Source organism: Glycine soja, chromosome 20 (assembly GCF_004193775.1).
Source record: "Glycine soja cultivar W05 chromosome 20, ASM419377v2, whole genome shotgun sequence".
NCBI lineage: Eukaryota > Viridiplantae > Streptophyta > Magnoliopsida > Fabales > Fabaceae > Glycine > Glycine soja.
In genome coordinates, this window is record NC_041021.1 from 2,099,022 (window position 1) to 2,121,596 (window position 22,575).

The 22,575-nt window shown below is 35.7% G+C and overlaps 1 protein-coding gene across 3 annotated transcripts; it reads left to right on the top strand.

Moving 5' to 3' along the window:
* The first annotated feature begins 5,435 nt into the window (after positions 1–5,435).
* Positions 5,436–21,339, top strand: LOC114401409 (protein NARROW LEAF 1-like). Of its 3 annotated transcripts, none has more exons than XM_028363924.1 (6): positions 5,436–5,767; positions 6,726–7,236; positions 8,080–8,223; positions 14,923–15,163; positions 16,230–16,730; positions 20,524–21,339. In XM_028363924.1, exons 2-6 carry the CDS (start codon positions 6,748–6,750, stop codon positions 20,943–20,945), a joined length of 1,797 nt encoding a protein of 598 aa, XP_028219725.1. In that variant the 5' UTR covers positions 5,436–5,767; positions 6,726–6,747; the 3' UTR covers positions 20,946–21,339. The 3 variants fall into 3 exon arrangements, with proteins under 3 accessions (XP_028219725.1, XP_028219724.1, XP_028219726.1); XM_028363923.1 differs by having other exon boundaries at positions 6,736–7,236; XM_028363925.1 differs by lacking the exon at positions 5,436–5,767 and having other exon boundaries at positions 7,134–7,270.
* The last annotated feature ends 1,236 nt before the right edge of the window (positions 21,340–22,575 follow it).

Sequence of the window (22,575 nt, forward strand, 5' to 3'; positions counted from 1 at the left end):
AAATAAAAATATTTTTTAAAATAATTACTCTTTTAAATTATTTAAAAATAATAATCATTTTCAAATCTTTTTAATTGATATTAAATAATGAGATATTCATAATTGAGATGATTTTTATTAATTAAATTAAAATTTGTAATTTCTGAAACTAGAAAGTTTCAAATAATTTTTTTGTAAGTTGTTTATACCCGCAAAACAATTTTTAATACTTAATTAAAATTTCAAGCATGTTTTTTTTAATTTATAATTTTATATAGTATCTAAATTTAATAAACCATAATTACAAATTGTTATAATTGTTGATTTTAGCTGGGAGTGTTCATAGGGACGAGTAGGCCGCAAATTCAAGTCGATGCAAACTAATTCAATTAGTCTTATTTAGATTTTTTAAAAGTTCTAAGTTAAATTCGATCCAATCCAAATTAATTCAATTAGTACGGACAATGGATTTTGTATTTTAAACCGTGACCCAACAGGTGCCATGTAATTATTATTTTTTAATTATATATAAATTATTGAATATAGAATACCACAATTTTTTGCTAATTTTTAACCAGGATTTTATTTTATTTTATTTTATTTTTGTCTTGTTTTGTTTATGCTTTTCTTATGCTAATATAATAATTTATTTCTATCTAAAATAAAATATTATATTCACATTAAAATCATTCATTTTATTACTAAAATATTATCATCACAATCTGATCTCTAAGTATTTTATTATTATATATTTGCGAAGCTCTAAGCAAAAAAAAAAAAATATTATTCTAAAAATTTCTAATTTTACAAAATAAAAATATTTTTTAAATTTTCATATTATATTGACTTAATTCTTATAAGAATGGATTCATTTGAACTGAGTTTGACAATAAAATTATACAAATTCAACTAGTAAATTTTTTATCAGATTAAGTTATGTGTTTAATCACACCCGACTCATCCTAAAATTATACAAATCAAGCTATTTACTTGAACAACTAAATATCATTTTTTCCAAGTTGGGCGTAATTTCCCAAAACATCCAAGCAATTGTAGCATCAACTGGCAAGTAATTTTACTTTGCATGTCTCAATCAAATTCTATTTCTGTGTCCCAAAAGGTTTTCTACTAATAACAGTTGTTCCGGCAGGACCTGCTATTTCATCTTTTAATTTCTTCCCTGTTACCATTTCAAAAATCATACTTGAAACAAATGTTTTTATACTTTAAAGTCCACCAAAATAATTTCCAGTAATTCATATTTATTTACTAGTTTGTCCTTTTTGGAAGTTCCATGACATGCTTGTATTGTTCATTTATAGAGATATTAATAGTGTATGTTTGGTTCTACATTGAACGATGAAATAGAAGTTATAAAGCGTATTTTTATAATATTTGTTTCATCTTTAGTGATTTTGCATACATTGTAGGCATGAGTTCAAACACACACTCTACATTTTTTTGCTTGTCTAGTAGAACAAAACCTACCTATGAAGATCGAATTTCACTCCAAAAGTAAGTACAATGGATGAAAATTGTTATGTTTAGGCTGATAAGATTGACTTTAATCGAATTCTAACTTGACTTTAACTTATGTTACTTCTTCCTTTATTATTGTTTAAAAGTTATAGAAAGGATGAAGTATCTACAAAAGTCATTCCAATACTTAAGTTAACAATACTTTTAGTAGAGTGACAATGTGTAATAAATGCATACTTGACACTATTATTGATGTTGGTTGTATTTATTGGGGTCTAAGATGGGCTGGATTTCTTGGTATGAGATAAGGCCTTCAAGAAGCAATGTTAGTCTATTTTTGGAGTAGAACATTATAACTTTACTTTAGGTCGAGATACACTTTCATGTGCCTAAATGTATTTTAGCATTCATGTTAATGGGTTGTGGCATTCACTTTGGTCAATATTTGATGAATTGGACTAGTTCTCTCTTTAGGTCAAGGTTCCTTGTTGGGCTAATTGAGCATTGAGCTTGGTTTATAACTGTTTCCCAAGGTTTGACGTGCTAGGTACTTATGTGAGAATGTCAAGTGTTTGCATAGATTTTGTGGTTTTTGCTTATTCGAAGGTGAAGTCTTAGACATATCAATTCATCTTTGTTTGGGTTGTAATATACCATTTAATGGGACATATGACGTTTTTTGATAGGATGCCAATTTTTTAGCCTCACAATAACTATGACAAATGTCACAAGGTTTCATGTAGTTATCATGAAAAATTAGAGTTTTGGTTAAAATGTTATATTTTTTTTTTTACCCTTAGTTTTGAAGTGGAAGAGTAATTTTTACCACTATAAAAAATGCTTATAAATAAAACCGTTTCACCTGTTTTTTTTTTCCTTTTTCAAACTTTTGATTTCCTTCAATTCCTTTACAATTTTTAACGGTCATCTCCATCATCGTTCTCTTATTTTTTGGTGTTTTGTTTCACTTTTTTTAATCCTCCATTCCATTTATCTTTATCCATTTTTTATTTTATTTTTTTGCCATGGTTGTGTAGAAAAAGGTGGAGGAAGGCAATAAAAAAAGATATGTATGTGTAGCAAAATATTTGTGAAGGTCTTCTTAGTGCCTCTGTCGCTGTAGGCCAAAGTTTAATCACAACAGTCCTGTTCTAGTGAGAAAGTTCAAGGTCCAAGTTCTATTATAACATTTTCTGCAACTTGATTATAACATTTTCTGCAACTTGATAATTTTTTGTCTAACATGGAGTTATTGCAACCAACCAAATCAAAATGGTTGTAATAATTGAGAGCTAATGGAAAGTTCATTTCATTTTTTTTTCTTTTTTTTTTTCTAGAAGTGCTTTTAGAAAAGTTTACCCAAACAAGCACTAGATGATGGGGGATTAGTTTGACATTGTTGTTGAGTCCTTCAACAATGTTGTTGCCCAACTACGATTATAAGCTTTTATTTCGATGTTAGCATTGCTTCAAATACTTTTTTGTGTGTCAGATGGTAGAGTTGAAAGGATCAACTCAAACAACTCATTCTCTACACCAAATTTTTGTTTAACGCCTTTTTCTTCTTACCTTTTCTTCCTAATGTATTAAACTTTCTTTGTGATATATTTTGCCTTTTCCATGCAATTTTGTAGTTTGAATGAAATGGTGAGTTACTTTCTTGGACTGGACTTATGAATTAACTAGGTTGCCAACACTATGTTATTTTGATAAATCAATGCTAAGTTAACTTGTAACTCTAAATCAACCTTGAACAAATGAATAGTCAAAATCAAATTCACTTTTTGCTGTGGTCTTTCACCATAACATAGCATAATCTTCACTCATAGAAGGTTAAAGAATAATGAATTCGAACCATACAAAGCTGACCTATCAAGAATGAGATGATTTCAAATATAGATGACTATTGCATACACTAATTTAATATTTTTTCACTGATGTTTATCACTTAAGACCTTAATAAATGATTTAGGACCATAATATCATCATGTAAGATCAAATTAATAACTTATTAGATGCATTTGTCACTAGGGCTTTAATAAAATGAATTTGACCGAATGTTTGCCATGTAAGGTTGATTTAGTAACTTAGCACATACATTCATATTATGTAAGGCTTTACTAGAATGAATTTAGTGCCTTAAATTGTCACTAAGGCCTCTAAGGAGCAATGTTAGTATATTTTGGAGCAGAACACTGTGACTTTATTCAAGGTCAAGGTACGTTCCTTATGCCTAAAATGCATTGTAGCATTCATAATTATGGATTGTGGCCAATGACGGATCCAAGACCCTAAGTCAGTGGGTGTAAATTATAAAAAATAAAATTAGTGAGTTCAATTATATAAATATAGATGACATAAAATATAAAAATATAAGATTTTATTTATAAATTTGATGAATTTTTAAAAATGAGAGGATGCAAGTGCACACCCTCACATGGCTGTAGGTCCGCCACTTATTATGGCGTATTTCAATCAATACTTAATGAATTAAACTAGTTCTCCATTTGAGTCGAGATGTCTTGTTAGGTAGATTGAACCTCGAGTCCAGTCCAAAACAAAAATCTAGGCAAATATTTTTATTCATTATAATTGATTTTTCTTCTCTTCTAAAATCCCAAAATTATGTTTTAGACATTGAAATAAATTTCATTTGAGGCTTTCTTAACTAAACATGTATGTAATAATTTGGTCACATATTCTTGTAATATACTAATCTTGTGTAATTTGGCTTGGGTACGCCTTGTACTCATGCTTCTTTTTCAATAATACTATTCTGATTTTAGTCTCTCAAAAATAAAATAAAATAATGGGATTACATATTAAACATGTGTTGTCATGTTGATAAACTTCTTTATAAATACTTATAAGATAAAATAAAAAAAGATAAAATATATTAAAATTCTTTATAAGTAAAAATTAACTTATGCAACTTTTTTTTAAAGAACTTCTATTGAATTAGGTAAATAAATTGACTTTAGTCTATGAAGAAACTAAATTCATTTTGTTTTATTATTTTCTTCTTTCATAAATACTTATGAAAAAGTTTATCTAAGAACAATACGTATTTTTATCTTGAAAATTAGTGGATACAATTGAAGATTAATGGATATAATTGTGTAACCATTTTTTTGATGACAATTCATGTATACTTTATAGGGCCTTGAATCGTTTAAATTTGGAAATTATGCAAGAATAAATATGCACTAGTTCTCAAGAACGCAAGATGAATGGGAGCTTGAGCAAATTGTATAAAATGTTGTTATCAACTACAAATTCTTGCAGTATTGTAGTATTTTTCCTTCTTTGGGACATTAAAAGTAGTTGTTTGATATGGACAATCAATTTGTTATCATTTTACTTGTTTTCAATTATAATAACTCCAATTACACGAAAATGAAAAAAAAAACTAACCAAAGAAACAATAAACCAAAATTAAGTCATGGAAAAAAATGCATGATCATATGATTATATGACCCAAAGAAGCATGTGGAGTGGACAAAAATGTAAGGGCAGCCACAGCTTGGTCCGTTTTTTTTTTCTTTCTTTCTTTTGTGTGAATTTTATAGCTAGATAGATGGGAAATGAATGATTAAGATTGAAAGGGTGTGCAACTTTTAGGGAGCAAACAGGGATGGGCCCCTAAACCCCACCCACATAAATAAATTGATAAATATCATATCATCTGTATCCAAAGAAATGTTATATTATTATTTTCCCTTATTGCCTGGGTGCCCATGTCTCCTCCATTAAAATTTCCCCCACTCATAATTGTAAGCTGTGACAGGAATAGGATCTCCCCCATAGCTGAAACAAAAAAGCTACTAATAATAATATATTAAAAATGATAAATAAAAAAAAACAGCAGAAAAGGGCTAAAAGAATTAATATTAATTATACCTTAGTTTATTGTATTATTGCCATGTAACATATAGTAGATGGTAGATACTACATACCACCATACAGATATATTAATGCCTTTTGACAATCCACAAGTATAGCTATTTTAGCTAGTAGTGCTCTTTCATCATCATCACTTCTCTCTCTCTCTCTCTCTTCTCAATACTCCTTCGTACACTCTACACAACAACAACAACAATAACAACACAACGAGTTTGAGGCAAGGCTTGGGAATCATACTCACTAATACTACTATTCTAATGCACCCCTTTTGAACTTTGATACCCTTTCTTCTGAAATCTTAATCTCATAGATGATTGGCGCAGAATTTACATGTACTAGGGCATGAAAACCTTCGAGCTTCTTTGTTCCGAGGCGGCCATTTCCATTGCTCCAACATTGCTGATCGGTGAGTTTTCTCTGACTGGTTCTGCAAATTTTTTTCTTTTTTCACATCCCTTTTCAATGAATGGGTTGCGTTTTTTGTTTTCACACTGATTGTGCCTGAGTTGAGAAACTGTGTTTTCTCTCTTTTTCTTTTTCTAAGATGGGTCTGTTTTTGCACACACTGTTTGCCCATTGTTCCATTTTGGGGTACCTATTTCTTGAAATGGCTTTCTGGGTTTGGTTTGCTTCAATTTCTCTTTCTCTCTTCTGATAAAAAGCATCTAGCTTGATACGGGGTTCGGATTTTTAAGCTGTTGTTATTGCACGTGAAGATTATGGATTCTCTTTTGTACACTGCATGATGACTTTTAATTTTTCTATTGTTTTTCTTCTCATGGGTTCACTTTGTATTTGTCACTTGAAGATTTGCTATAGCTTTGGCTTTAAGGGGATTGTAATCCTAATTTTTTGATTTAGTGCCAAAGTGGTGTTGATATTTTTGTATGCAAATGTATACTCTTGAGTACCATTATAATACTTGATAGCTTATATTTTATGTTTTCATATGATAAATTTCTGGAGATGTGCTGGCCTTTGCAACTGAAGAACTTGTGTAATGATCTTTATTTCCTATAGTTTGTACTTTGCCTGTCTGTTGATTTTGATATTATTTTGTGAAAAAATTTGGAGCTTCCTGTTCAGATGTACTGGGGGCATTCTAGTCTGTGTTGTTTATGTTATGTACATGAAATAGTAGTCTTTGGCTTGTTAGGTTTACTTTATGCAGATGAAGTTTACTTTCTGTAAATCAAAACACCATTTCCTGTTCAGATGCTCTCTGAACAATTTTCTCCACCTATGTTGAAGTTTTGTTGAAAAATCTTTGTAGTTTGAGTTTGAGTATAACAAGAAATGGTGTTTTGATTTGGTTAAGTGGATCTGGGTCTTCAATTATTTAAGTTTGTTGAAGCTAAGTTTAGTGTGATGTAGGAGAATTGACCGATGAATCAGAATCAATTGGACTTAAGAGCTCATCATTCTGGATCAACACAATCAGAGGAGTCGGCTCTGGACCTTGAAAGGAGCTACTATGGTCATCCTAACCCCTCCAGTCCTTCACCCTTGCAACCTTTTGCAGGAGGTGCTCAGCATTCTGAGAGCAACGCTGCCTATTTTTCTTGGCCTACATTGAGCCGCTGGAACGATGCAGCAGAAGATAGAGCCAACTATTTTGGGAACCTTCAAAAGGGTGTGCTCCCTGAAACTTTGGGTCGATTGCCAACAGGACAGCAAGCTACTACCTTGCTTGAACTGATGACTATTAGGGCATTTCATAGCAAGATCTTACGCAGATTCAGTCTTGGCACTGCAATTGGATTTCGAATTAGAGGAGGTGTTTTGACTGATATTCCAGCTATTCTTGTCTTCGTTGCCCGTAAAGTTCACAGGCAATGGCTCAACCATATTCAGTGCCTACCTGCTGCCCTTGAGGTGGGGAATTTTGGTTCTTCTGGCTATGTTGCAGGTTTCTACATGGCTTTAGTGGATCTCCTCACACTTTTCAATTGAATTATTGATTATTTATTTTTGTTGTTTCTGTTTTGGTTCTTTTTTTTTAGTATTTACATATAGGTATATGTTGGCACTATGATTTGGATTTATAGATGGCTAAAGAAAAAACACAATATAGAATGTTAGATATGGGAAATTTTTTAAATGCTGACTTTCTTAAAGTTTGCACAATTGATTTAACAAATAAGAAACAGGTACTGGTTATTGAGAAATTTTTGGGTCACTCAATGGATGTTTTATCAAGGCTAAAAGCAGAATGGTCTCCACATGCGGATAAGGCACTGAACAGTGAATATTGTTTATTTTTCTTTGGCCTACAATGGTCTCTTATGAGAAAATGATTAAGAAATTTCTATTATGAAAAAGTAAGCTTATCGCACAATTTCACATATCTTTATATTGGATAATTTCCTCCCCTAACTTACACTATTCTGAGTTTATGTAAATCTGAGTTGCATTAACGTAAAATTTTTCCACATGTTTTAGATGTCAAATGCTGATAGAATATAGTATATCTAACTACAATGTGTTGTTTTTCTGTTTAGTTTTTTTGGTAATTTAATTACAGATATTTTATGGATTAACAGGAAACATACAATTTTCTTTATGGTGATAACCTAACTTATTGTAAAATCTATTTTTATCTAGAAGTACCATCTTAAAGCAACAATGGAACTATAGAACTATTATTTAAGATCTTAAGTTTGATATAATTTCTAATTAAAGATGCTGATCTGAAGTCATCTCTTAATTTCCAAACAGGGGCCGGGAGGTGTTTGGTGTGATGTGGATGTTGTGGAGTTCTCCTATTATGGTGCACCTGCACAAACTCCTAAAGAACAATTATATACGGAGCTTGCTGATGGCTTAAGGGGAAGTGATTCATGTGTTGGCTCTGGCTCTCAGGTACTTCTACAGTTCTACTTTGTTTGAAGAATCAATATCTTGTGTGTTACATTTTCTGTATACTAAATGGAAGTAAGTGAAAGGAAAGTAGTGTTTCTTAATTTGATACTAGAGAAGAGATATACCATCATGGCCATCGTTTTCTTTTTATTTTTATGGACTTGAATGCAGTTATATATTTGATATCAGCACTTCTTCCTTTCCAAATAGATTAGATGATAATGTTTTGTAATCTGGTGGGAAACTAATACGGACCAGAAAATATCAAAACAGGGAAAACAAAGAATAACAATACAAATGAGAGGAATTAAGAGCTTTATTGATGATAATGGAGTGATTACAGACTTAGGACACAGTAAGCCTAATTCTGACCAGAGCGAGGCTCCTATAGGGCAGCTAGAGCCCCCTATTCATTCTGTCAGATCTAGCAATCAACTTTTTGATCCCTCTCTCCTCTAACTGCCTGCTCCTTATAATGTGGAAAAGATTGGTTGCTCCCCTCACTCTCAGCCACGTCACTGACTGCTAGCCACTATTGACCTTCTTACCCCTTCTAGAATAAACTTGCCATATCTTGGGTCCACCTTTGGCATGATGAATTAACTGTGACTGTGGATTATTTATCTGGGCCCTATCAATACTTTCCTCTTCAATTTCAACCTTGTCCCCAAGGTTGAACTTAGGAAATTGACTTTTGAACATCAACAAATCCTCCCAAGTCGCCTCTTCTACTGCCTTCCCCTTCCAATGCACTAGTAACTGCTGCACCACCTCTCCCTGTTGTTGCACTTTCCTGGAAGCTAGCACCGCTTCAGGTTCTGCTGTGTCAGTCAAATCTCCCTCCATATGATCTGGGAGATCCTCTTCCTCAAAATATTGTCCTACTGCCTTCTTTAACAACGAGACATGGAAAACTGGATGAACTTTTGACCCTTCCGGAAGCTTCAACTTATATGCTACAGCTCCAATCCTTTCTAAGATGGGGTAAGGCCCATAATAACGAGCAGCTAATTTGGCATTAATCCTAGTAACAACAGAGTTTTGTCTGTGTGCTCTGAGTTTCACAAACACCCATTCTCCTGGCACAAAGCTTTTGTCACTGCGCTTTTTATCAGCTTGATTCTTCATCCGGTCTTGTGCTCTTTTTAGCTGAAGTTTTAGTTGCCTGAGTGCTTCATCTCTATCCAAGAGATCCCGCTGTACAGCTTCCACCCTTGTTTCACCTTGTCCCCACCTTATCATAGCTGGAGGTGGTCTCCCATAAACTATTTCAAAAGGAGTCTTCTCGGTAGCACTATGGAAGGTGGTATTAAACCAATATTCTGCCCAGTGAACCCAGTTCATCCATGTCCTAGGTTGATCAGAGATAAAGCATCTGAGGTACGTCTCCAAGCATCTATTAACCACCTCTGTCTGCCCATCAGATTCTGGGTGATAGGCAGAACTTACCCTCAGCTGTGTTCCTTGCATCTTAAACAATTCTCTCCAAAAACTGCTCATGAACACTGGATCTCTGTCACTTACTATAGAAACGGGAATGCCATGCAATCTGACAATTTCCTTGCTAAAAACTTCAGCTAAACTTCTTGCAGTGTAGGGGTGTTTGAGGGGAATAAAATGACAGTATTTTGATAACCTGTCAACCACTACAAATATAGCTTCATACCCCTTAGACTTGGGTAACCCAGTAATAAAATCCATTGAAATATCCTCCCATATGCGTTCAGGAATGGGTAATGGCTGCAGAAATCCTCCAGGGGAACATGCTAAATACTTCTGTCTTTGGCAGACATCACAGCTTCTGACAAACTCCTGAACCTTGCTCTTCATCCCTATCCAATAAACATTTTCAGCTATCCTTCTGTACGTCTTATAGAAACCTGAATGTCCACTTTGAGGAGTAGCATGGAACTCTTGTAACAGTATAGGGATTAAAGTAGAATGTCTGGATATCACCACTCTATCTCCATAGAATAAAATTCCTTGCTTGTACACATATCCAGGCCTGGAATCAGGATTCTGCTGCAGTTCTGCAACAATCTTCTGCAACTCCTCATCTTGACTTACTTCAGTCATCACATGTTGCTTCTGGTCCCATTGTACCAAAGTAGTGATGTTTCTTAACTCCATTCCTTCATTAATTCTGGATAACGCATCAGCCCCTTGGTTCAATCTTCCTTGCTTATACACAATCTCAAAGTCATAACCAAGCAGTTTGGCTGCCCAGTTTTGCTGCTCTGCAGTGACTATCTTTTGTTGCAGCAGTTGTTTCAAACTTTTCTGGTCCGTGGACACTGTAAATTTTCTTCCTAGTAAATATGGCCTCCAATGTTGTATAGCCATCACCACAGCCATCAACTCCTTTTCATAGGCAGACTTGGTCAAATTTCTCACTCCAAGTGCTTTGCTAAAATAGGCTATGGGCTTCTTGTCTTGCATCAGTATAGCACCTACTCCTGTGCCCGCTGCATCACATTCAATCACAAAGCCTTTGCTGAAGTCAGGCAAAGCTAGCACTGGAGAGGTGGTGAGTTTCAACTTCAATTCTTCAAAGGCATCCTGAGCTTGCTTTCCCCAAATAAAATTGTTCTTCTTTGTCAGCTCAGTCAAGGGTCTTGCTATCCTCCCATAGTCCCTTATAAATTTTCGGTAATATCCAGTGAGTCCCAAGAACCCTCTCACCCCTTTTACATTTTTTGGTACTGGCCACTGTGTGACACTTGCTACTTTACTAGGGTCAACAGCCACCCCTTCCTTTGATATGATATGGCCCAGATAGTCCACCTTGGTTTGAGCAAACTGGCATTTTTTTTCATTTGCCACCAATTTATTATTTGCCAGAACCAGCAGCACTTCCTCTAAGTGTTGTAAATGGTCTCCCCAACTTTGGCTATAAACCAAAATATCATCAAAAAACACAAGGACATGCTTCCTCAAAAGCAATTTGAACACTTCATTCATGAGACTCTGAAATGTCGAGGGAGCATTCATGAGCCCAAAAGGCATCACAAGGAACTCATAATGCCCCTCATGAGTTCGGAACGCCGTCTTATGCACATCAGACTCCTTCACCCTGACCTGATGATAGCCTGATTTCAAATCCAGCTTGGAATAAAATTGAGCACCATGAAGTTCATCTAGCAACTCTTCAATCACAGGTATAGGGAATTTGTCTGGTATGGTTACCTTGTTAAGAGCACGGTAGTCAATACACATACGCCATGAATTATCCTTTTTTTTAACTAGTATTACTGGGCTAGAGAAAGAACTGGTACTGTGGCGTATGATTCCGACAGCAAGCATTTCCTTCACCTGTCTTTCAATCTCGTTCTTGTGGTGATGGGGATACCTGTAAGGTCTGACATTCACTGCATTCTGCCCCTCCATGAGGTTAATAGCGTGCTCTTTTCCTCTAATGGGGGGTAGACCAGTTGGTTCTTGAAAAACTTGTGAGAATTTGTGGAGCAACCTTTCCAGTTCTTCTTGTTGCCCTGATGTTAGGATCTGATTCTCCTTCCTTTGTTCGTGTTTCTCCATCTCCCAAAATCCACCCTGTACCTCCTGTTTGGACTTCCTTAAAATGCTCTGCAACGCCACCATAGACTCTCTACAGTCTTCCAGGCCTTGCAGGGTAACCCAGCGCTTGTCCATCCAAAAACTCATCGTTTGTTTCCTCCAATTAATGATTGTATCCCCCAATGTTTTGAGCCATTCCATACCCAACACTACATCAATACCTCCTAACTCAAACAAATGTAAATCTGGGCTCAAAGTGAAATCCCCAATGCTCATTTCCAGTTTCTTACATATACCTTTAGTAATGGTCTGGTACCCATCACCAAGCTTAATCCTCCTCTCCGGGGTATCATCTACTGGCCAATCCATCTTATACACTAATTTCTGGGAGATGAAATTATGTGTGGCTCCACTATCCACCAAAATAAGCACAGGAACACCACGCACAATGCCTTGAAACTTCACGGTGTGATGATTTTCTTGGGCAATGTGATGCAAATTCAGTATGCTACACTCCCCACCTTCCTCCTCATCCGTATCTTCCACTTCCACTGCCAGGATTTTCGCATCTGAGTTTTCTTCCTCCTCGTTCTCTATCACCAGGACCCTCAACTGCTTGTCAGGACATTGATGCATTGGATGAAAGGCTCCTCCACACTTGAAACACAGCCCCTTCTGTTTCCTTTCCATTAACTCTTGATAGGATAAGTGGGTAAAGCCCCTGTCACGAGGTCCATGTTTTTTTTTGTCTCCATGGGTTGACCCATCTCTCTTAGGCCCAATAGCTGGCCCTTTGGACCCTCCAACTTCCTTTCCTTTTACCAACACCCAATCATTACTGCCCCGTCCTCCACTAAACGACCCGGGTCGTTGTGACCCATTTCCGAATCTGGAGCTCCGATTGAAACCCGACCCGTTTCCTCCTTTCACTTCTTTCTCTACAGCACGTGTCACTTGCAATAATTTGGAGCGGCTCATTTCCCCCATTGCTGCCAAGCTTCTTACCTTCCCTCTTATCTCAGACTTCAAACCATGTAAGAAGTACCCCAAAAATTGCTTACCTGGAAGTTTGGGTATCTGAGCAATGAGATACTCAAATTCCAAGATGTACTCCTCTACTGTCCCCTCTTGTTTCAGCTCTGTTAGCTGCTCATATACATCACCGTCACCATGCCCCCCATACCTTTCCAGCAGCGCCTCTTTCAGATTCTCCCACGTTAGTTCACCATCTTCTCCGATCAGCGAGTTGAAGAAGTGAATGGTGGGTCCTTCCATGCATAGCTGAGCCAAGTTCACTTTCACCTCCGGGTGTCTTGAACCCTGAAATAGACTTCTGCACGCGAGATCCACCCCGCCGGATCCTCGCCGTTGAACGCCGGCAGCTCTACCTTCTTGACGGATTGACGAAACTCCGTCATCGCGTCACCTTTGAGGTTACTGAACGATCCACCGGTACCCTTCATCTTCTCCGGTGACCCCTGGTCCACCGTCGCCGTACTTTTCCCCGTACTTCCTTCTCCGACGTGCGACGTCTTACCCAAACATTTTTCCAGCAACGCGAACAAGCTCGCGTGGTTCTCCTTCACTGTGTTCTGAACATCAGCTAGTGTTGAACGAACTTCAGAAAGCTCGCTCTCCAACGCTTCGACCCTAGCTTCCATTTGCTTGAGCACGTTAGTTTTCTTTGGTGGCATCCACTGGCTCCGTCGTCGGATAATCCGGCAGGTCGGACCAGTTTAATACGGACCAGAAAATATCAAAACAGGGAAAACAAAGAATAACAATACAAATGAGAGGAATTAAGAGCTTTATTGATGATAATGGAGTGATTACAGACTTAGGACACAGTAAGCCTAATTCTGACCAGAGCGAGGCTCCTATAGGGCAGCTAGAGCCCCCTATTCATTCTGTCAGATCTAGCAATCAACTTTTTGATCCCTCTCTCCTCTAACTGCCTGCTCCTTATAATGTGGAAAAGATTGGTTGCTCCCCTCACTCTCAGCCACGTCACTGACTGCTAGCCACTATTGACCTTCTTACCCCTTCTAGAATAAACTTGCCATATCTTGGGTCCACCTTTGGCATGATGAATTAACTGTGACTGTGGATTATTTATCTGGGCCCTATCAGAAACCAACACATTCTGAATATATTGGGTTCTATGGTGTACTACTTATTATAATTGCCAGTTCACTAAAAAAATTGACATTTCCTCTTGGTTCAAATTATGGCAATAAATTATGTTTATATATGTATTATAGATTATATTTAACGTTTCCACCCATTCATTGGTCTTTGATGGAAAATTCTTTAGAAAGTGTTATTGGTATATGATAGATATGGGGCATGTTATTATTAATGATGAAAGATAGGGGTTGCAGTGATAAGTATTTGTGGCTGGTAACTTTTAAATTGATCTTCTTAGAATTGTGGGTTATGCGCCTAACTCAAACCTACAAAACTGGCCTGTAAGGTGATGATTGCCCTCCACTTATATACTTAATTTGACCATATCTAGTCGATGTGGGACTAAACCACCACCCTCCAAGTTGCACTTCTGGCAACCCCCAAAGAGGCTGCAACTAAGGCGGGCTAAGGGGTGTCACTGCCAGCAATTAAGGAGGCTTTTCCAACAGATCTTAAAAGTATTGATGCGATTACTGAATTGGTGATTTCATTTTGTATTCAAAATGGAACTTTTCCTTCATTTTTTACCTTATCAATTTAGTTAGCTGTTGTCTTGTTCCCATATTTTCTGTGGTTGCGTGCAGCTGTAGATTATCAAGTGGCCTAAAATGAAGCTACAAATTTCTTGTTTTTAGTTAACTGAGATAATAGTTTTCCATTGCAGAAATACATTTCTTTAAATACATTTCTTCATTTGAAATGGTGGCTACAATGGTCGAGTCATAGTTTCAAAGAAATAATTCTGTGTCTCTTTTGGGCATTGATGGTTGTGCTATGCTGTTGATAGACAGCTTCATTCTTTTACTAGATGAACAAGTGATAGTATATGAAACTCATTTTCATTTGTTCTTGTACTTTTATAATTGTTTAGATACTTATTTGTTTAGATTTGTTTTCATTTTTAGTTTTTCCAAGTATTGATTTCTGCTCCTCATTATGTGAACCTTGATCTAATGCTGGAATCTATCTTTCCTTCATAATTTCTTCTCCTTGAAGGTTGCTAGCCAAGAGACATATGGAACCTTGGGTGCTATTGTCAGAAGCCGATCAGGAAATAGAGAAGTTGGTTTTCTAACAAATCGACATGTAGCTGTTGATTTAGACTATCCAAACCAGAAGATGTTTCACCCATTACCACCCAGCCTTGGACCCGGTGTGTACCTTGGTGCAGTTGAGAGAGCAACATCATTTATTACTGATGATCTTTGGTATGGAATTTTTGCAGGAACAAACCCAGGTAATGTGGTTCTAGTTCTCAGTCAACAACTAGAAGTTCTCAGCCAGGAGCTATTTGTTAATCTTAAATCTGGGGTCTAACTTGCCTTTAATGCAAAATAATAGGTGTTGTGTTGGTAGTTTCTACAAGTTAATCAAGCGAAGTTTCTTTCCATAAAGTGATATTTCTTTAGAAAATGTTTTGATTTTATAAGAAATACAAAAGTAGACGTACCTGACTGTGGAGGCTGGATCTTAGTGTAATAGAGTTTGGGAAACGCTGATTTCTCATTAATCAGAAAATGAAAAAGGCAAGTTACTAAGGATATAGTCATCTCTATGTATAGAGAGAGAGAGACTTGAAGTCTAACCGTAAACTATCCCTATCTGTTACAGACTAACTCTGGTTAGAGCTATAACAAACTGAGTTAACTGACAGCTCACAGATAATAGAAAACAAAATACACAAAGTAAAAACACTTTATGGAGTAAGTATACTCTAATATAGTGAGTTCCCCAAGGGAATGGTCACTCCAGTATTCACAATTTGGAACCCAGAGGCTAGGCCAGGGTTTTAACAATGTTGGTTTTACAGTTGAGTTAAAGATCTCTGTTTAGAGAATTATCTTGAAAAGTGAAATCTTCAGCAGCAGAATGCAAATATAATGATGGAGTTTTTATGCTAATTATTTCAGTGAGATATTGTATTTGTATTTGTATTGTTTAGCTCTTGATGTGAAAAAGTTTGTGCTAAATAATCTATAGTTTTCCTCTACAGTAATGACTACACCAGTCTATTGTCTAGCTTATGTTTGATAACGTACCCTATAGTGAATTTTCGTTTCATCCCAACATCATATGCTAAATTTATTTCTTTAACGCTCCTCTGATACTAGGAGATGTTGCACTTTAGTAGTGATTTAAGTTCTTATAATGAGATAAAAGAGTATGTTTGAGAATCTTTCCAAAATGGCATGCCAAATTCATAGTTTTCTTATTTCAAATTTGTTGGTTATGATTTTGGCTTAGAATTTTCTGTTGGGTCCTGACCCATGACGCATGCACATTACAATTTTGTTATCTTGCAGAAACATTTGTGCGAGCTGATGGGGCATTCATCCCATTTGCAGAAGATTTCAATATGAACAATGTAATCACAACTGTAAAAGGTGTAGGGGAGATCGGTGATGTAAACATCATAGATTTGCAGTCTCCAATCAACAGTCTCATTGGAAGACAAGTGGTTAAAGTTGGAAGAAGTTCTGGTTTGACTACAGGGACTATAATGGCATATGCCCTAGAATACAATGATGAGAAGGGGATTTGTTTTCTCACTGATTTTCTTGTTGTTGGTGAGAACCAGCAGACATTTGACCTTGAAGGTGACAGTGGAAGTCTCATTCTCTTGACTGGACAAAATGGGGAGAAGCCATGCCCTGTTGGTATTATCTGGGGTGGGACAGCTAATCGGGGTCGTTTGAAACTAAAAGTTGGTCAACCCCCAGAAAATTGGACAAGTGGAGTTGATCTTGGCCGACTTCTTGATCTCCTTGAACTTGATCTCATTACAACAAATGAAGCACTCCAAGGTTTGCAAACATTCAGTTATTAATAATTCAAATATTCAATTCTCTCAATTAATGGCAGTATTAAAAGGCTGCAGTATTTAGTGTTTTATTGTTTCACAATTGTTTAAACTTTAGGGTTTAGACAAGGGAAAGGAAGAAGAGAAAAGGCTAGCAATGTATTTTGAGTTTGATAGTAAGATGTTACTTAAGATACAATAGCGTAATGCTACCTATTTATATTATTAGTATTAATTAGGCCAAGCAGTAGCACTTCTAGTACAAGCCCCAATCACACTACTACTAAGCAATAGCTAATGATATATTCTCTAACACCTCTCCAGCCTTTGCTTATTACACGTAGCAAACCATAAATAGAAACATAGAACATTGCAAACTTTTATTTAAGACCAATTAAACTGATCTCAATAACAGAATTTGGAAACTAGTACTTAACTGATGTAGCTCAGGAATTCGTGAGCAGCTATCTCCAGTGTAGGATCAGGTGGGTATGGAGGGAATTGTTGATTGTATTTCTGAATACCCAGTATAGACTTGCGCAATGCTATTTATACATCCTCCTAGATCTAAGTATCCAACTATTCTATAAGGCACTACAACTATCAACTAACTACCAAAAATGGGAAAGTTACAGGAATTCTACAAAAAAAATGCACAAGGATGATTGCTCTTGAATTTGGGCTAAGCCTATCTCTAGCTCATGAGGGATTCACAAGCCTTTATAAGTTCTATTTTTTCCATGTCTATAATCAATGTGGGATCTCAACAACTATTATATCAACTCTTTGTATCTAAACCTTGGCTACATCCTTGGAAAATATCTCCTTTCTTCTCCTTGACACATGCACCAAGCAAAGGAGTTTATAGAGTTTGTTAGAACATATGAAAACATCTTATCATATTTTAGAATATCCTAGGTTTTTCTTGTTAGATTTCAGCTTAAAACCAATTGACATGAAGTGAAGTTATCCAATAGATATATAAGCTGCACCATGAGAATTGAGGTAGGTGATGTGGGACTTCCAAACATTTCTCTATGATTGGTTAATTTCCGTATTTTCTCATCATTGCTTAGGATTGTTTACTATATTTTCTTATTCTCTAACTCATTAGGATTATGATAAGTATAATTTTTTGGCCACTGCTCCACTGCCAAGCCTCCTAATGAGTTTTATTTTAATCCGTACAGAGATTATCTCTGTCCTAAAAACCACAAAACACGTGACATGACTGTCCCTTAACACCACCACACCAATACAATCATACAAATGAAAATTCATACCTTTTCCTTACTGAAATTGTCACATGACAGTTATTAAAACTGTAGTTATTATTATAACTAAATCCTAATCTGGTGGTTATGAAAACTGCAGTAATTATTAAAACTAAGTCCTACATTTCCTAGAATAGACTTTCCTAGTAATTGGTCTTGGTGGGTGCCGTGTCTGATGCCTTATCATTTGCTGTGCATTTTTTTTTCAGTGTGTTTTAAACTTTTCCAGCCACTTCTATTCATTTTTTTCGCCAATATTTGGTTTATCTCTTTTGTCCCATGATCTCTGCTACTTAAATCACACCTCTTTGGTATTGTGCACTATGAGAGAAATCAGCCTGTCCTCATGGCTTTCCTAGAATTATTAGTCTGGCTCCTCAACTTCACTAGAATTATTAGTTGACCCTGCTGCTTTTCCAGATAAATCAGCTGCCATGACTTTCACAGGACCCCATGACTTTCCCTGAGAAATCAACATGGGTGCCGTAGTTTCACCAGAATTATCTGTTGCTATCATGGCATTCCTAGAGAATCATCCTTGGTCCATTTTACCCATCGTGGTCATGAGTATTCTTCAACTAAATTTTGAATTCAATTATTGTTCAATGGTCTTTATGTGGCAATATTTTATGCATTGTTATTTCAATGTGTTTGTAAGAAGCAGCTGGGTTGCTCACTTTCCAACATCATTTGCAATAATTAATATTGTTACTATTTTTTAAGTAATCTAAGAACAAGCAACATCAAGGGTCTTACTATTTCAAACATAGAAAGAATGCTTATTTTTTTCACTTCTTGCGATAATATAGATATATGTATCTGATTAATCTTGTAGTATCTGCTCATGTTGATAACTTGAGATAAGAGGAATCTCTTTTGGCTACATCTGAAGATAGTTGGCTTGTTTAAGTTCAATTGCAGAGAGCATGCATCCTTTTGTGAAGGTTCAAAACTTCCAAAACATAAATTCGAGTAATTCCAATGTTAGATATGGAGAGAATGGTCGTTTCCTGTCTTATTCAATACAGAGGAATGGGCATGTCGGTAATTGCAAAGAAAAACTTTGGAAGAGGAGAGTTCTTTAATTTTTATTGTTTATTTATTTGGTACTTGAAATGCTTTCCAGTTTCCAACTAGCAGTACTGTGGCTTTCTGGAGTTTTTGGACTGTATGACTTTCTTCCCTTTTTTCTCTACATTCTGTTTGCCTAAGACTTTTTTTTTCTTCTGAAAATAGCTCCTCTAAAGTGAGAAAGTATGATTATATTCACCATTGTTTTGAATTAAAATATTCTGTAAACTTATTGCATTTAAAATCAATGATGGATTCATTCTCTGAGAATGTCGAGAGTCTGAGATCTCTCCCAAACCAACCCTTCACACTAGAACTGAATGTCACTAGTCTTCTTTCCCTATCTATTTATAGCCAATTGTTTCCATTCTATTAAAACTGTAACTAACAATTACTGGCTATGACTCCTTCAATTAACAGAACCATTGGGCTTACCTAACAATACTCTCCCCCAATGTTATCAGACTCGGACCGGTTGTTGACTCGGTTGGGGTACTGAGTCACTGGGTCACTGGGTCAGGGCTTGACTGAATGAGTAAAGTTTAATAAAATCTAAATAATTTTATAACATGCAACATTTTACACTTAAGATTTAAAGTTTAATAAAATTTAACATATTTTGAAGCATGGTTATGAATTTGTTTAAAATTTTGAACATGCATCCCCTATGGCAACATCACATCAAAATATGGCTTTTGTCCCGTACTTCTTCATCTTCTATCTGTGAGACAATCTTGTGTGATGCTTGAGTTGTGCATCCACAAAAATAGGGGCTATTATGTAATGCAGGGAGTGTGTTTCGATAATTCTCACTGCTGCTTTTGGGTGAGACTTCTATGTTTCGTCTGCCTGGAAAATTGCACATTGTTTACATTCAAGCTGCTGGTTCTTTGCTCTCCAAACCTTCATCTTTTCTGTTTTCTTGCACTCAAGAAATTTACCCAAGATTCAAATTCTTCATCCCAAATTGCTATCAATGAATCTTATGTGTATCGAGGTTGGAACTGCTTGAGGACTTCCTTCCCAAAGTTGCGCCAAGTCACATTTTGAGTGCACCCATTGTCTCCAGCTGGTCATTTGGCCACAGTTTGGAGAGCCTTAAGAGTTAAGACCGAGAACACCCCCAGACAATTAGTAATCTCCACATTACAATACTCAAAAGGAATATTATTTTCAACCATATAGGCTGTATAATTTTCATCCACATGGCCGAATGACCCTTAAGCCCCTTAAAATCTCAAGCCCTGTCATTGAAAAGATGTAGTGAAATATGCAAGTTTGCTACTTTCGTTCTGGTGGATGCCATATCATAGAGGTTTTATGGCATGGATCCATTTTGTCAAACCGTTTTTAGAAATGGAGCTGGAGCATGAGTGACAATATCCTAGCTTTTATGAGTTATTTATTTGTTTGAACATTTACAGCTGACTTCTTTCCTTGTCATTTTTGTAGCTGCAGTGCTAGAGCAAAGGAATGGTTCTGCTGCTGGAATTGATTCTACCGTTGGAGAATCCTCTCCTACTGTGCCAATTAAAGAAAAGCTTGAAGAGAGCTTTGAGCCTTTTTGCTTGAATATCCCACTTGCTCAAGTTGAAGATGAACCCTCTCAAAGAGTCAACCCATCAATAAGGCCCTGTGAGTTTCATATAAAAAGTGAGATTGAAATAGCTCCAAATGTAGAACACCAGTTCATACCAAGCTATGCGGGCAAGTCTCCAGCACGTCAAAGCTACCTGAAAGAAGACATGGAGCTGAAAAGTTTAGCTGAACTTAGGAATGGCCCTGATGAAGATAATTTTGTTTCGTTGCATTTAGGAGAGCCGGAAATGAAGAGAAGAAAGCTTTCAAATTCCTCTTTTTGCATCAAAGAATAAAACTAGTAGGTTTAAATATGAAGCATATATACTCAATGAAGCGACTGTCTCATTTGCATGGCTGTTCTCTATGCTATAGAAACGCAAGGCCTTTAGCATGTGGTGCCTCGTATGGGAGGAGCTTCAAAAGCAAAGCACAAACAAGGTTCACTTCTGGATGATATTCTTATTCTTTACTTTTCTTTTTTCAATCTTGTTTCGGCAAAGTGATGATATTAGTCACTTGTGGGTTATATAATATTTTATAGAGGACATTTAGCTTGCACTGTGTTGAATGGTTTATACCACTTTTGTAGACATTTGTATTATAAGCACTCCCTGAAGGAAGAGCAGCTATTGTAAGTTATCAGAATGTGAAATATATCGATGTTAAGCAGCTTCGGTCTATTCAGTATCCATGTTTTATACTTATTCAGTACTGCCTTAAATTTTTATCCTTTTAGTTGATTTTTTTAATGTAAAAGGCATTTTAATTTCTAGCCTTAGATGGAATTCCTAGATGTTTTTTTATGTTGGAACTGTAAAGGATGAGTTAAATTTCTTTTGTTGACATTTTGTGGTCACTAATTTTCTTTCATAGACGTAGTTGAGAATACCAGACAATGGCTTCTATGGTAGCTCAGTCTTTTTTAATTTGAGCTTGACAAAAGAACTTTGCATTAGGTTTCAAAAAATATTGACAATGTCAGGAGAAGCCTCCAACTTCTTTTAGATCACAGGTTTAACCGTTGATAAAATCTTCAGGCAGGACCTGTTCAGGTGAAACCCATTCCTTATAAAGAACAGATGAAAACTCCATAAATAGTTGAATGCATAAACTATTGACTCTAGAGCACCACCTGCATTAACAAGAATCTGCCGTGCAAATGCATTTATTATATCCTTGGTGTCTGTTTTTTTTTTATCCGTGAGAATTGAAGAAAATATCATGAGGTTTATAACAATTTACGTATCTTTATTTAATCAATTGAGTTAGGTCTTATTAACTATTTTTGGTGTCTGTATGTCAAAAGTGATCATCACTTAGCTGTTTTATTCTTGACCATTTATGATATATTTTAATGGTCAATAATTAATAATTCAATATCTATTTTTCTCACACGAGTATAAAAAAATCTAAATCACCGAATATGCTCCTATATAATGATGTATATAGTGAGAGGATCTTTATGTGAGTCTAAGGGAAAAAAATATTAACTGTTACATCTTATTATGAAATAATTGTTATGATTAAAACATATAAAGTTATGTGAATTCTTTTAAGAAATCATCTAATTTATTAAGTGTTCATGTAACATTAAAACCTAATTATTTATGCATAATTTAGATTTACTTTTTTTAACTCTCATATCAAAATGGTGGGAGGATTGAATAGTTTGCTCAAGAATACAAGTTCAACCGTTAATAGAATAATAAGAAGTTATACTCTTGTGCGGCAGTTGTCAAAACAATATGTAATTTTACAATTCATGTCAGAAGAAAAACTAATATAAAATAGATTTTTTATAATTAATCTCCATGGAAGATTTCTATATTTACCAACATTCAGAAATCTTTCTTTATACTGTGGAAGGTTTCTAAATGTAGGTGAATGAAACCAACAAATCTTTTGGTTTAATTTCAAAAAGTC

Excerpts from the sequence above, each read along its gene's own strand:
- LOC114401409 (XM_028363924.1), top strand. The coding sequence starts at position 6,748 with ATGAATCAGAATCAATTGGACTTAAGAGCTCATCATTCTGGATCAACA. Across the intron at positions 8,224-14,922 it reads GTGTTGGCTCTGGCTCTCAG|GTTGCTAGCCAAGAGACATA; the intron begins GTACTTCTACAG and ends TTCTCCTTGAAG. Across the intron at positions 16,731-20,523 it reads AACAAATGAAGCACTCCAAG|CTGCAGTGCTAGAGCAAAGG; the intron begins GTTTGCAAACAT and ends TCATTTTTGTAG.